This window comes from Arvicola amphibius, chromosome 9, assembly GCF_903992535.2.
Source record: "Arvicola amphibius chromosome 9, mArvAmp1.2, whole genome shotgun sequence".
NCBI classification, from domain to species: Eukaryota; Metazoa; Chordata; class Mammalia; order Rodentia; family Cricetidae; genus Arvicola; species Arvicola amphibius.
Window position 1 is genome coordinate 119,354,277 of NC_052055.2, and position 13,763 is coordinate 119,368,039.

At 45.0% G+C, this 13,763-nt stretch overlaps 1 protein-coding gene across 1 annotated transcript in view; it reads right to left on the reverse strand.

Annotated features, from left to right (window-relative positions):
* The window catches only part of Dnah8 (dynein axonemal heavy chain 8), a 225,044-nt gene that overhangs the window by 150,234 nt on the left and 61,047 nt on the right, over positions 1–13,763 (reverse strand). The window contains exons 28-35 of the mRNA XM_038342351.1: positions 11,984–12,219; positions 10,251–10,355; positions 8,947–9,060; positions 8,203–8,265; positions 7,121–7,221; positions 4,525–4,662; positions 3,634–3,874; positions 1,237–1,436 (exon numbers count right to left, since the gene is read on the reverse strand). Coding sequence (XP_038198279.1) covers positions 1,237–1,436; positions 3,634–3,874; positions 4,525–4,662; positions 7,121–7,221; positions 8,203–8,265; positions 8,947–9,060; positions 10,251–10,355; positions 11,984–12,219 — 1,198 coding nt within the window. The remainder of the gene's footprint in view (positions 1–1,236; positions 1,437–3,633; positions 3,875–4,524; positions 4,663–7,120; positions 7,222–8,202; positions 8,266–8,946; positions 9,061–10,250; positions 10,356–11,983; positions 12,220–13,763) is intronic.

A 13,763-nucleotide genomic window follows, 5' to 3' on the forward strand; every position in this document is an offset into this window, starting at 1 on the left:
ATGTACTCCCTTGCAGGACCCTGGGCACTGCTGGAAACTGATTCCCAGTTGAACTCTCCTCCCAGAGAACTGTGAAAACATTGAGGTTATCTTACCAGGCTATGTGCAAGTAAGTATAAGATTCAGTGCTCTCCTCTAGCTTCCCTGGGCACCTGCATCCATGCGACATACACACAAATACACACAGGCACACATATATTAAAGAAACAAAAACCTACTGCAATTAGCTAGGATCCCGGAGGCTACAAATGTTCAAACCAAAGACCCAAAGCCCTTGGCTGCTGTCATTCTTCAGGTCACCCTACAACCTGTTTGCAAGAGGCTGTCGGCCATGAAAGTCAGGATGGCCAATCTGCAGTGACCCATGGGAATTGCCAGCCTTGAAATCTGAGAGCCAATGATTATGCTACAACCATCTTTGCTACTCAGTTTGAATCAGTTTGCTCCTCAGCTGAGTACTGAGATTCAAACAGCAGGTCCTTTACCTTGACACATCCAAGCCACAATTCCATGACCCAGGATCTGTACAGACTACACATATTCAAACACAGGCTGGGGTCAGAGGTCACGAGGGCTAACAGTCATTAGCCAGGGATCCCATCTTAGAGAGTGAGAATGGCCATGTCCCCTGGCCATTGACCTCTGCTGATGATGGAGCTGTGACGTACAGAGGTAAAGGGAGAGAACAGCCAAGAATGCCTGGAACTGGAGAGACGGCTCAGGCGTTAAGAGCACTGGCTGCTCTTCTAGAAGCCCCGAGTGCAGCGACCAACACCCGCATTGGATGGTTCCCAACCATCTGTAACTCCAGTTCCAGAGGATTCAATACCCTCCTCCGGGCTCCATGGACTCCCGTACACACGCAGCATACACACAGACTGATAAACACGTACACATAATTAAAAAAAAAAAGAACAAAATATCTTGTGGTCAGCTACGAGGGTGGAGGTTGCAAAGGCTCTCACTGGGTGACAGCTAGAACAAGCAATGACAAGTCGGAGGAGGGGCATACTACTTGTTGAGCTGCCAGCGTTGGGGCTGGGTGCCTCTGAAGACAGACGGAGTGACCACCGTTCTGAAGGAAAGCAGACACTGGGTACAGGCAGGCACAGACAAAAGCTTGGAAGGTTAGGGCACAATCTGACTTAATGCCCCAGCTACAAAATTAGGTTTTTACCTAGCAGTTTATGGTGCTAAAGCCCAAATATAATTCTTACCCGTGAATTATAAAATTACCTGTTGCTCAGCAAGGATCCCAAGACCATCAAGCTGTCCTCCATCAAAGTGATGATTTCCCCAGACTCGGTCCCTTTGAGCAGGAGCTCGCCCTTCCCCTTAAATGCAGCAAAACTCAGGTTTTGGTTGGTCCAGTTCTCAATCACCTGTGTCAGCTTGGCTTCGATATCCTTCTCCTTAATGGCAGAGATGCAGATATCCTTCAGAGGAAGAGGGGAGGAGAGTCAGGGCATTCTCAATGGCAAGTTATGTGCATCATACAAACCACGGCGCGTGTAGCACAGAAGGGACCAGAGGCCGCCTTTGCTCAGTGAGTTAACTCGCAGCTGAGAAAGCCAAGGTTCCCAGGCCGCGGGTTCCCAAGAAAGCCAGAGAAGGCAGACAGGTGAGAGGGCCCAGCCAGATGACGTCAGCCCAAGCTCCTGGAGCCCACCTGGCAGAAGGAAAGACGACTCCCGGAAGTTGTTCGGTACCTCCTACATGCTCACATGGCATGCACATGGACAAACACATACACGGCATGCGCAGGGACACACACATACACGGCATGCACAGGGACACACACATACACGGCATGCTCATGAACACACACATACACAGCATGCACATGGACACACACATACACGGCATGCACAGGGACACACATGGCATGCGCATGGACACACACATAATAAGAAATGATTTAAAGTATGGGAAAGGAAAACTGCAATGCTGTTTTAAATTGTCAACTCAAAATAGACTTAGTAAAAAACATTGCCTGGAAAAGTTTGGACAAAACATCCTGAGGAATTCACCAAGAACATTAATACTAAAATACCCCGAACTTGGTTTATTTTTTTAATGTAAGTGCAGCTAAAGACAGGAGGGTAGACTGACAGGCTCTAAAACGACTGCCTTTCAAAGGATCCTTTTATCTTCACGTGATCATCAGTATATACCCGATAAACCCCACCCACCCTCCTTTTCCCTGGTGTACTTCAGAAACCCCGTACACCGTAAGTCTACATGATTAATGTTATGATCTGAATCCTTCACAGCTGCCTTATTCTATTGGCCCAAGCACATACCCACAATTCCCATCTGACTAGCTCCATGTCTCTAACATGTTGTCTGTCCCCTGCGCAAGCCTTTTGGGCGTGGCACATTTTCCTATTTTACCTTCAACTACACCTCAACAAACACAACAAACACACTACTTATACAAGCTATATTGAAAGAGTAAATAGAAGTTCAAACATTCCTTATTCAAGAAATACAGAGGGCAAAACAACACTTAAGATGTCAAGACTGAGCATCGTGGCACACTTGGGAGGAAGAAGCTGGCGGATCTCTGTGGGTTCGAGGCCAACCTGGTCTATACGGTGAGTTCAGTTACATAGTGTGACCCTAATCTCAGAACACACACACACACACAAATACACACACACACAAATACACACACATACAAATACACACACACAAATACACACACACTAATACACACACAAATACACATACAAATACACACATACAAATACACACACATTAATACACACACACACACACACACACAAATACACAGGAATAAAAAACATCACGGGCTAGAGAGATGGCCAGGCACGTGCTGCTCTTGCATAGGACCTGAGTTTTGTATGGGTCACAACTGCTTGTGCCTCCAGCTCCAGGGAATCTGAAGTCCTCTCCTATGTGATCACCGGCAACCGTGTGCACATCCCCCCACACAAACATATGTGCACATGTTTAAAAAGAAAATAAATCTTAAAACAATTCAAAAATCTGTGGATGCCATGGAAAGAGAGAAGCAGATACAGGCCCTCTCCTACAGTGAAGAATTGACAAAGTAAAAGATAAAAGAGCAGTCATGGAAGTCAGGAAGGGGAGGGGCAGACATCAGGATGCAGAGGGACTGGAGAAAGGAGCCCTAGTGTCACACAGCTGAGCAAGGGAACATTCTTCACAATGGCACCGTGTATTTAATGAAGAACCAGCAAAGGGGGACTCGAAAACCGCAAACAGAGGAAATGATAAAGAGATTGAGAGAACTGTGAAGTGCCCTGCCCGGCCGTGATACATTTTGTTCTTCTACTGAATCCTCATTATCGGCTCCACAAATATGAGCAATTATGTGTAAGAGTAAACAGTAAAAATAAAATAATGTGGGGGCTGGAGATATGGCTCAGTGGTTGAGAGCAATGGCTGCTCTTCCAGAGGACCTGGGTTCAAGTCCCAGCACCCACATGGCAGCTCACAACTGTTTATAACTCCAACGCACATGCCTACACATAGCCCATCACACGTAAACACGTGATGTAAAATCAAATGTTTCCTTGAGAAGTCACAGAAAAGAAAAAGGCGACCTTCCTTAACGGCCCGCTGAGACCCTGTTCTCTTACACACCTCGATATCGTCCTTGTTTTTAAGGAGTGGCGCTTCCATGATATTCCTCAGACAAAACGAGTCCGATTCCACGTCGAACGGGGTGCCGGTGAGCTCCGAGATGCGGTCCCAGTGCCTCTGCTTCATGGCTTTGTTGGTCATCATTTCCAGCAGAGGGCACGACTCACTGAAGTCGTCGATTCTTTTCTTGAGGTCCAGGAAAGCCTGCCAATCTTTCAGCCCTTTGGGAAGTTTCCGACATCTTTCAGGAAGAAAAAGAAAGGGAAAAAGGACTCTCACTGTGCAATTCTTGTTTTGTCAGTTTGGGTTTTGAAGAAAGTTAATGTTTCCCCCTTTGAAGAAAGTGTTATGAACAGACAACAATAATATAGCTTGTGAGGCACCTTTTAATTTTTATTTTATGCATATGAGCTTTTTGCCTGTATGTATGTCTGTGTACTATTTATGAACTTGGCATCCAGGGAGGCCAGAAGAGGACACTGGATCTCCTGGAACTGGAAGATGGCTGTGAGCTACCATGTGGGTGCTCAGAAGAGAACCTAGGTCCTTTGGAAGAACATCTACAACTTTTGATTGCCGAGTTATCTCTCCAGCCCCTGAGATACCTCTTTTTAAGACTTATTTTCAGTTGGTGGGGGTGTCTTTATGTGGGCATGTGCACCATATGCATGCAGTACCCAGGGAGATCAGAAGAGGGTGCCCTAGAGCTAAAGTCACAAATGGCTCTGAACCAATGGGTGGCTACCAGGAACTGAACTTGGGTCCTCTGAAAGAGCAAAAAGCACTCTTAAAACCCTGAGCCGTTTCTTTAGCCTCAGCTTGTAAACTGCCTAGCAGGGGCCTTGTAAGATAAGCACTGTAAGAAAGCAGGCTAATGGAACCGAGGCTCACCTGTTCTGGAATTCCAGCAGCTCCGCATTGATCTTTTCAATATCTACATCTCCCCAGAGTATCTCATAATAACCACTGATGCTGCCCATGACAGTGTCATACAGGCCATACAGCTTCTGAAGCAAGTTAAGTTCTTTCCTGGGGAATAAAATAATCACATGGGTGATGTCTCTCAACACAAGATGCGCACAGCAGCAGAGCCTTCCAATACAAAGCCTTTGCTAAGGTCAAAGCCCATAAAATCCTAAGCCGTAGAATCACTCAGCATGAACAGATGCTTTGAGTATTTTGCAAAGGACGAATCTGGACTGTTTTCTAACTATGAAACACGTGCTGCAATGTTAGTTCCCTTGTTTGTTGCTGTCATTTGTTTGTTTGTTTGTTTGTTTGGAGATAGGGTCTCACTGTGTAGCTCTGGCTGGCCTAGAACTTGCTCTGTAGATCACGCTGGCCTTGAACTCACAGAGATCCCTCTGCCTCTGCCTCCTGAGTGATGGGATTAAAAGTGTGCATCCTCACACTTTAGTTAGCCTATTTTTCAAATTTTTAAATCACTGTCCTTTTCCATGACCCCCAGAAAGACTCCACTTTCCCTCGGAGGTTATTCCCAGTGACATGTGCAAAACAGGAGGGGGAGAGAAGGACTTCTGTGTTTTCTATCACTGCTCTGTCACCCTTAGGTGGCAGGCTGTGTTTCAGCAAAACATAAGAAGAGAGCTCCGAAGACACTATTTCTGTGTCTTCTACTTGTGTAGCTTGTACTTACTGTAGCCGAGAATTCAGAATTACTCAGTGCCTTCCTAAGACAACATAGAAACAGACTGACAATGTACATGAGTTCATTAAACTCGATAATTTGTGGGGAATGACTGATTTCAGGGGCCAGCAATGTGGCTCAGCAGATATGTTGATGTCATACTCTGGGAAAAGAACCTCCAGGAAGGAAGGGGATTGAGGTTCCGGTCCTTCAGAGAGAGTAAGTTGAGGAAGCTGGTCACAGGGGATCCACAGTCAAGAACAAAGTGACGAATTCTGCCTTTCCCCTTATATACAGTGTAGGATCCCAGCCTAGGGAGTGACGCCACCCCGAGTGGGAGGATCTTCTCACTTCAGTTAGCCAGACAGGTACCTATCTCTAGCCAAGCCTGAATTTGAACCCTGGGTTCATGGGTCCCACATGGTGGAAAGAGATAATCAACACACATAAGTTGTCCTCTGATCCGGACACACAGGCTGTGGCACACGTACACACACACACACACACTTAAAAATAAACAAATGTGATTTAAGTTTTAAATAAAATAAAATTTCATTATAAAAATGATCCATGTGCTAGACCAAGTGGAGCCCGCCTTTAACCCAGCTCTGGAGAGGCAGAGGCAGGCACAGATCTCTGAGTTTGAGGCCAGCCTGGTCTACAGAATGAGTTCTAGGGTAGCCAGGGCTGTTACACAAAGAAACCCTGTCTCAGAAAAAAAAATGGACCATGAGTCAGATGGCTACATGCCCTGCTATACTGGAGGTTGTCATAAAGGATCTCACACCAAGAGTGTAAGTAAGAATTACTCAATGATCGTGTAGAAGTGAAGATTTTTCTAGAACCCTACCGTAGATAGCCTAATTCAATGAGCCGTAGATGAGAGCCAGACAGCTGAAATTCTAACATAACTGGTGAATGGGTTACTCTCAGGGATTGGTGTTTTAAAAGTAAAACCATCTACCCTAAATGGCTGAGTCACTCATCTCTCTTCTAAAAACATGGTTGTAATACTCCACACCCTTCCAGTGCTGGGGATCAAACCCAGGGCCTCACACATGCTAGGCCAGCGCTCTACCCTGAGCCATGCCCCAGTCTTAACGCTGCTTCTAAGAAAAGATTCTGTTAATTATATCTTGTTTAAATCCTAGATACATTGCTTTAACCACTAATTTCAATACCATCTACATCTACCCCATGAGGCAGAGTACCCTTGACATAAATGTGGTCAGAAGGGAAATCAAAAGCACTGGGGTCAAAATCATAGTACTTCTGACTCACTAATACTGTACAGAATTAATAAAAAGAGAAAGTAAGTCTTAAGCTAAGTTTATGTGAGATCAGAATTACTGAAATGGACTCTCCACCTTCTCAAGAAATGTTCTTTTGCATATGGCTTTGACTTTTCTGTTGATGACATACTCTGGGAAAAGAACATCCAGGAAGGAAGGGGATTGAGGTTCCGGTCCTTCAGAGAGAGTAAGTTGAGGAAGCTGGTCACAGGGGATCCACAGTCAAGAACAATGTGACGAATTCTGCCTTTCCTCTTATATACAGTGTAGGATCCCAGCCTAGGGAATGACGCCACCCCGAGTGGGAGGATCTTCTCACTTCAGTTAGCCAGACAGTCCGCCGTGGGCATGGCCTGGTGGGGTCCATCTCCCTTGTGGTTCTAGATCATCAAGCTGACAGCTGACACGAGCCATCAGAGAGGCTCTGCAGGCATCTAGCAAGTCAGATGTGTCAGGCATCAAGGGAATATTGAAGGTGCATCCTGAGCCATGTTTTCTGCATATGTATCTAGTGATTTACACATACTCGCACATCGGCAGAACTCACCTGATTTTATGTAAAACCTCATAGTCAGTCACTGGTAATCCAAAAAGTTGTTCCCCAGATGAGTATGTAACAAATTTCCTCCATAGATCATCAAAATTGGCCTATAACAAAGATTTTAAAGTTTTACTGGCACAGAATTAATTGAAATCCCATTAAAGTATCATTTATTATAATTGAGAGAAAGGGTGATACACGTGAAAGGTTTTGTGGGGCAAATTTATTCTGACCCAAGTCACCAGAGGAAAGGCAGAGCACTTGGGAAAGCTGCTTCCAAGCTCTCTACACACATCCATTTTATATTAAATTCAGTCTTTAATGAACTAAGTAGTCTCCAGAAATGCTATATTTCAAATCCCTGTCTGCTCATTTGAAAGTAATAAAATGGTATTTTTAAAAAAAAAATCTGTAATTCGGGCTTTTTCACTACTTTAGACTAGCACCCTCTCTCCCCCACTGGATTAAAATGAGGGAAGCATTGCAGAGCACCACAGAGCCAGCCTGCTTTCTCTATGTGCAATATGGCATCCATCTCCAACCACACTGAGATGCTGTGCACAGCCTGGCGGGAGGGACGGAAAGAAGGGCTAGATGACGCTGCGTAGCAGAATAGAGTGCAAAGCTGGGGACAGTCACCAAAACCAGTAATCCCAGCACTGGGGAGACAGAGGCCTGGGCTTGGTGGACAGCCTAGTCTATTTGGTGAATTCCAGGCCACTGTCTTAAAAGGGAAAGAAAAGGGAAGGAAAAGAAAAGGAAAAGGAAAGGAAAAGAAAAGAAAAGAAGAAAAGAAAAGAAAAAGGTCAATGATGCAGGGAATGACACCAAGATTGTCCTGGGGCTTCCAAATATGCATGCACATGTGCCCACACACGAGTGCATACATGTATATGCATACACATACAGGTTCGTGTGTGTGTGAGCATGCACACACACACACACACACACACACAATTAGACTGCAAATAAAATTTGCGTGTATTTTTTAACATCAATTTTTCTATTATAGAATAAAACATAAAATTTCTTCAGAATCACATATAAAAATAGTGCCCTGTCAATGTGACAGAAGAAACTGTTTTTACCTGGAATATCTGCAGCCTGTTACTAGCTTCTTGGGGTGGAATATTTGGCACCATGGGTCCTTCCTGGAAGAAATAATATCATCTCTATTCTTATTTCTGGTCAATATATGTGTCAGCTTACTGGTTGTACCTAGAAGGCACTTTATTCTTTAGAAAGATTTAAATTGTTTTTAAGCATGTGTGTGTGTGTGTGTCTGTCTGTGTGTGTGTGTGTGTGTGTGTGTGTGTATCTATGTGTGGAGGGGGAATATGCACACATGAGTGCAGGTTCCCACAGAGACCAGAAGGGGGCATCAGATCCCTTGTAGCTGGAGTATGGGCATTGTGAGCTGCCCAGCATGGGTGCTTGTATCCAGACTCCACTCCTCATGTCTGAGCAGCAAGCACTCTTAACAGCGTGGGTGCTGAGATCTAACTCCAGCCTCTGCAAGAGCAGCAAGCATAGCTGCTGAGCCATCTCCCCAGCCCTCTATCAGAAATTCTGTGAGAACTCTTTTCCTAGGAGCAGACAACCTGGCCCTCCTCTCCTTCCACACCCTTCTAGATCGCTGCTTATTTCAACAGTTGCCTCTGCTTTCTTTCTCTATAACACTTGCTCAGAGGAGTAGCCATTCCCCTTAGAGGTAGTGGTAAACATTGGGCCATTAACATGCAGTCTGCCTGCTTCTGAGATGCGTTCCTTTTAATTCCACAGAAGCCCACACCGCAGACACTGTAACGCGCAGTGTCCCACATTTAATTTACCGTCTCATAGGCTTCTGTGAAGTTGTTAACGTCCTCACGAAAAACTTCCACTGACTCAAGCAGGTTGCTTTTAAACTTGGGTTGCACTTGAACAAGTTCATCTTGCACAGAAACCTATAATCAAAAAACAAATACTCGGCACGAGGGTCTGAGTGATGTATTAAAAATAAAAACTGTAATTCCTCTCTAGCAAGTCCATGTGCCATAGACAGTGGGGATAAAGACGTTTCTACTCCCTTGTTACAAATTCCACAAATACCCTAGGCTCACTTGCAGGACACCCAGCTCTCTCTGCTTTGTGACTTAAGAGGACTGCTACATCACAGATAAAAATTAACCCAAAATACATCCACAACCTAATTGTAAAGACTAAAATTATAAAACTAAGAAAACATAGATGTGATTCTATGTAACTGGGTTGTCCAATGATTTTCTGTGTATGATATGAAAGCACGAACAACAAGAGAAAAACAGAATTGATTAGGATTTAATTAAAATTAAAAAGAAAACAACACTTCAAAAGATGCCACCAAGAAGGCGAAGTGAGTGGAGCTGGGGATACAGCTCAGCGATAGGACTCCACTGAGCGCAGGTGAAGGCCTGAGTGTGACTGTTCCCGGCATCACCAATCAATCAACCAATCAATAAAATAAAAAGACTATCCACAAAAGCAGGGGGAAAACAGTTACAAGTCATATATGAGATAAGGAACCAAGAATAAATTAAAAACTCATAAAACCTAGCAATAAGAAAATTCAATTTAAAAATAAAAAGAGCAAGCAGCAGCTTTCTATGTACGTATCTCTGGTGATATACAAATGGCCAATAAAACGGTCACGGGAATGGATGCTTAATATCATTAGCAACTGAAAAAAATGAAGGCCTGGGGTGCTCTGGATGAACCCTGAAAATGAAGCTCAGTTAAAGACTCCTCACAGAGGCCCACAGAGCCCTGGATTCCATCTGCATTAAATATTCAGACAAGATAAATCCACAGGCGTGGAAAGCGCTCCAGGGCCGGGGTGAGGCCGAGAACAAGAACGCCTGCTAACAGGCACAGGGTTTCTTTGGGGGATAATGAATATGTTTTATAAAGAGGTCGTGAAGTTTTTTATACAATTTTGTGTCTATACTAAAATTTAAAAAAAAAAAACCTGCTGAATTGCCTATTTCAAAATGGCCAGTCTTCTGGCAAGAAGTTATATATCAATAAAATTATTATAAGTGATAGTTTTTAAAAGTTCAAAATGTATTTTCCTGGAAGCCACGACTTAATAGAGAGACAGAATTAAGGGTGCGCTTACAGCTTTGCTTTGCAGTTTATTGAATGAGTATCTCAAGGTATCAACGCCCTCAGACTCTTCTTTGGTGACTTCAACTTCAAATCTGTTTAAGATGCCATAGGCTTCCTGCAAGGCAGAGGCAGAGTTCAGAAACATCTCAGAGGAAGAACGTGCCAGAAGCTTTAGCTACATTCTAAAAACGCTGCATCTTCATGGAGGATAGGGGCTTCCACTAGCATGGTTTCCAAAATCAACGCCGTGGAGATGGCTTTCGGGTCTCACCAGCACCCACAGTGCTGACTGACTCAGAATCGCAGGCTCGGAAACACTTCACTGTTGCTTAGGCCATTCCGGTGGAGATGGAAGCAGAACAATGAGAACTTGGATCTTAGACAATATCCTCAGAGCTGTTTCCTGCCGTTCTCCTCTTTGGTCTTGGGGCAATGCCTGCAGGACAGCGTCCCAGACATATAGAGGGGAAGAGTTAACTCTATAAGGAGTGGAGCTCAGTGGCCTGGGTGACGACTCAGGAGAGTGGAGACTAGAATGGGTCACGGGATGGGTTAGCAGTTGGATTTACCAAAGAACTTTGTCTGAAGTAGCTAAGTGTATGGCAGTTTATTAAATAGTGAGGGACAGGTGGCCATCAGCATCCCAAATTCCCAAATACTAAGATCTTTAAGGTAGCAAAACCGTGAACCATTAGTTACCAAAGAGAGCTCAGAAAGCATACAGTAGCAGCCAGCATTGGGTACTTGGGTGGTGTAAGTGAGAAATGGCCGCCCTGAGCTCAGGTATTAAAATACCTGGTCCCCAGCTGGTGTCACTCTTTAGGGAAGTTTAGAACACAGAGTCTTGCTGGAGGAAGCATGTCCCCTGGGGAGGGATCTGAGAGCGTAAAGCTTTCCCCCTCCTTCCAGTTTGTTCTCCCTGCTTTGTGCTTGTGTTTGAAGATGGTAACTCTCTGCTGGCGGCTCCTGCCACCATGCCTGCTGCTCGCTGCCGTGCTTCCCCGCCATGATGGATTCTCACCACAGGGAGGCAGTGCGAGGACCAACTCTCCCCACACTGTAAGCTACATGGGAGCATGCCTTCTGAATAGGAAACTAGAGTGGTTCCCTTCATCCCTAAAAGCCAAGGAGACTATGTGTTCTAAACACCGTTAGCTATAAAATATGCGTGACAGCTGAAACCGTGACATCCCCAACAAGCTCTAGGAACAAGGTAATAAATGGGTACGCCTGGAAGCCATTAAGCTTGTCTGATGCCATGGAGAATTTACAGTCTGGTAATTCACCACTGCTGTAATTGGAAAAGAATATAATGCTTTTCCTGACATTCTTTTTTGTTCAACTAAGCTCCGGCAAGTGAGTACTGAGTCTACACGGGCTCTTATGGTTCTCCCACCTATGGCATGTGTGTGCGTGTAAGCAAGACCAACATCTATGAAGCTAAAGCTATTTGGATAACTTACCTAGCAAAGCAGAATTAATACGAGAGGGTGCGGTCAATACCTTCCCATAACATGTTGGTGTCTCTATCAAACATTGAACATTGTCTAACCCAATAAAGCATGCTAATATTCCTCTGTAAGTGGTTGGTGTTAAAGTCGCTAGAATTCCCCCAAAGATATCAAGACCAGAAAAGACTATTCCATCTACTAGATGAAGAAATGTATTACAGAATCATTCTTTTAAAGCTTGCTTCTATTTTTAAAAGGCACTTCAAGAAAGCAAGCTGCAACCATTTCTTACTTCAATGGGTCCCAAAGTCATGTCCATTTGGATTTCATTGTCCCGAATGCAAGACAGGGCTTCCATGGCAAATCTGACATCATCCAAGTCGCGGATGGGCCTGGACAACTTTTTCAAGTACTCGTTGATAAATGTTATCATGTCCGACATTTTCTTTTTATATTCTTCATTCAGATAGCGACAGAGCAGCATCTTCCAGGCCTTGGCCTCAATTGACAAGGCTAACTTCATTGGCTCTGGTGAGGACAGGAAAGATGAAAACAGAACTCTGAAACGGTTTGCTGTGTGTGCTGTGGATTTCCGCACCTCAGCCGTCCTGCCCCATTCAGTATTCACTGACCACGGGTGGCTACTGGTCACTTGAAGTGTGCCTAGCCTGCTAGCATGTTGGGAAGTTACTAGATTTCAAAAAGCACTCCTACGAATCTGGCTGTGGGCAAAGGACGTGACTGTGCAGGAGTCTCTAAACGATAGTGCTGCTGGGTAAGCCATGCGCTGCTCTGGACACCTACCATCAGGCCCCGCTTATTCCCTCTGGTTCCCTCTAGGGAAGCCCCTTTCAGCTGAGTGAAATCTGCTGTTTCTCCCAGCAAACCGTGGCCCTAGCTCGCCTTCTCTTCTACTCCTGTCTCACCCACGTAGCTAGAATATTTAGACTGCATGACTCTGCCCTGACTGACCCCCCAGCTAATGCAGACCTATAAGAACCTATAGGAACCGATCTGAAGAGTCCTTTTGTTGGGATAGGGGTGGAGGGGAGTTGAGAGTCGTCTGGAAGAAGACAGGAGGAGCAGAGAGAAAGTGTATCCTCAGCCTCCTTCACTGTCCTCTGGCCCTAGTCCATCCTGAAGGTCCAGCGAATCATGGATTTTGTGGTTTACATTTTTGTTTTAGTTTTTCAAAGATTTCTTATTTTAAAATTATGCCTATGTGTCTGGGGGGGGGGGGGGGGGGCGTGTGCACATGAGAGTCGTTCCCACAAAGGCCAGAAGAGAGCATTGGATCCTATGGATTTGGAGTTACAGACAGTGGTGAGCCACCTGACATGGGTCCTTGGGAACCAAACTTGGGTCCCCAGCAAGACTAATATATCCTCTTAACCAGTGAGCCATCTCTCCAACCCCACAGCTTTATATATTAACATAAATTGGGTGTGGTTGCTTATGTCTGTCATCCCAACACTCAGGAGAAAGAGGCAGGAAGATCAGGAGTTCAGGATCATCTTCAGCTATATATTCAGTTTGGGGCTAACCTGAACTAAATAAGACTGTCTTAGAAAAACACAAAACAAAAGAAAAAGGCGGGGTAAAAGAATATGAATGGCCTAGAACTACTTGGCATTTACAATACTATACCAAAGCTGCTTGCTGAGTCAAACACCATTTCATGGGTCATAGACTGATGTCCCTTCCATCCAAAGCAAAATATCTTTGCCTTGTAAAAATAAGATACTACTTTGTATAACTCTTAGACTTCAGTCTGGCCACACCCCCTGTAGCAGCCCTTCCCCCTTAGAGATGCCACCAAGACATCATTTGTGAGTCCCTAGCTACCAGATTTCCAGGTGCCCAGGTTTCTCACCTACAGAGGTGAGTTTGTGTCAAAGCATCCATTGACGGCCATGCGTCCTGTTCCCCACCCTTTCCCTACCTCCCGCCTTGGAATCAGAGAGCCTGGCTGGGGCCTGTGCTATGAACCCTCCCCCATCCTCAGGGAGCTAAAGATAGAGGACCATGTGTCCTGACTCCCACCTCCAAGGCCCCACCATGCTGTTGTCTGT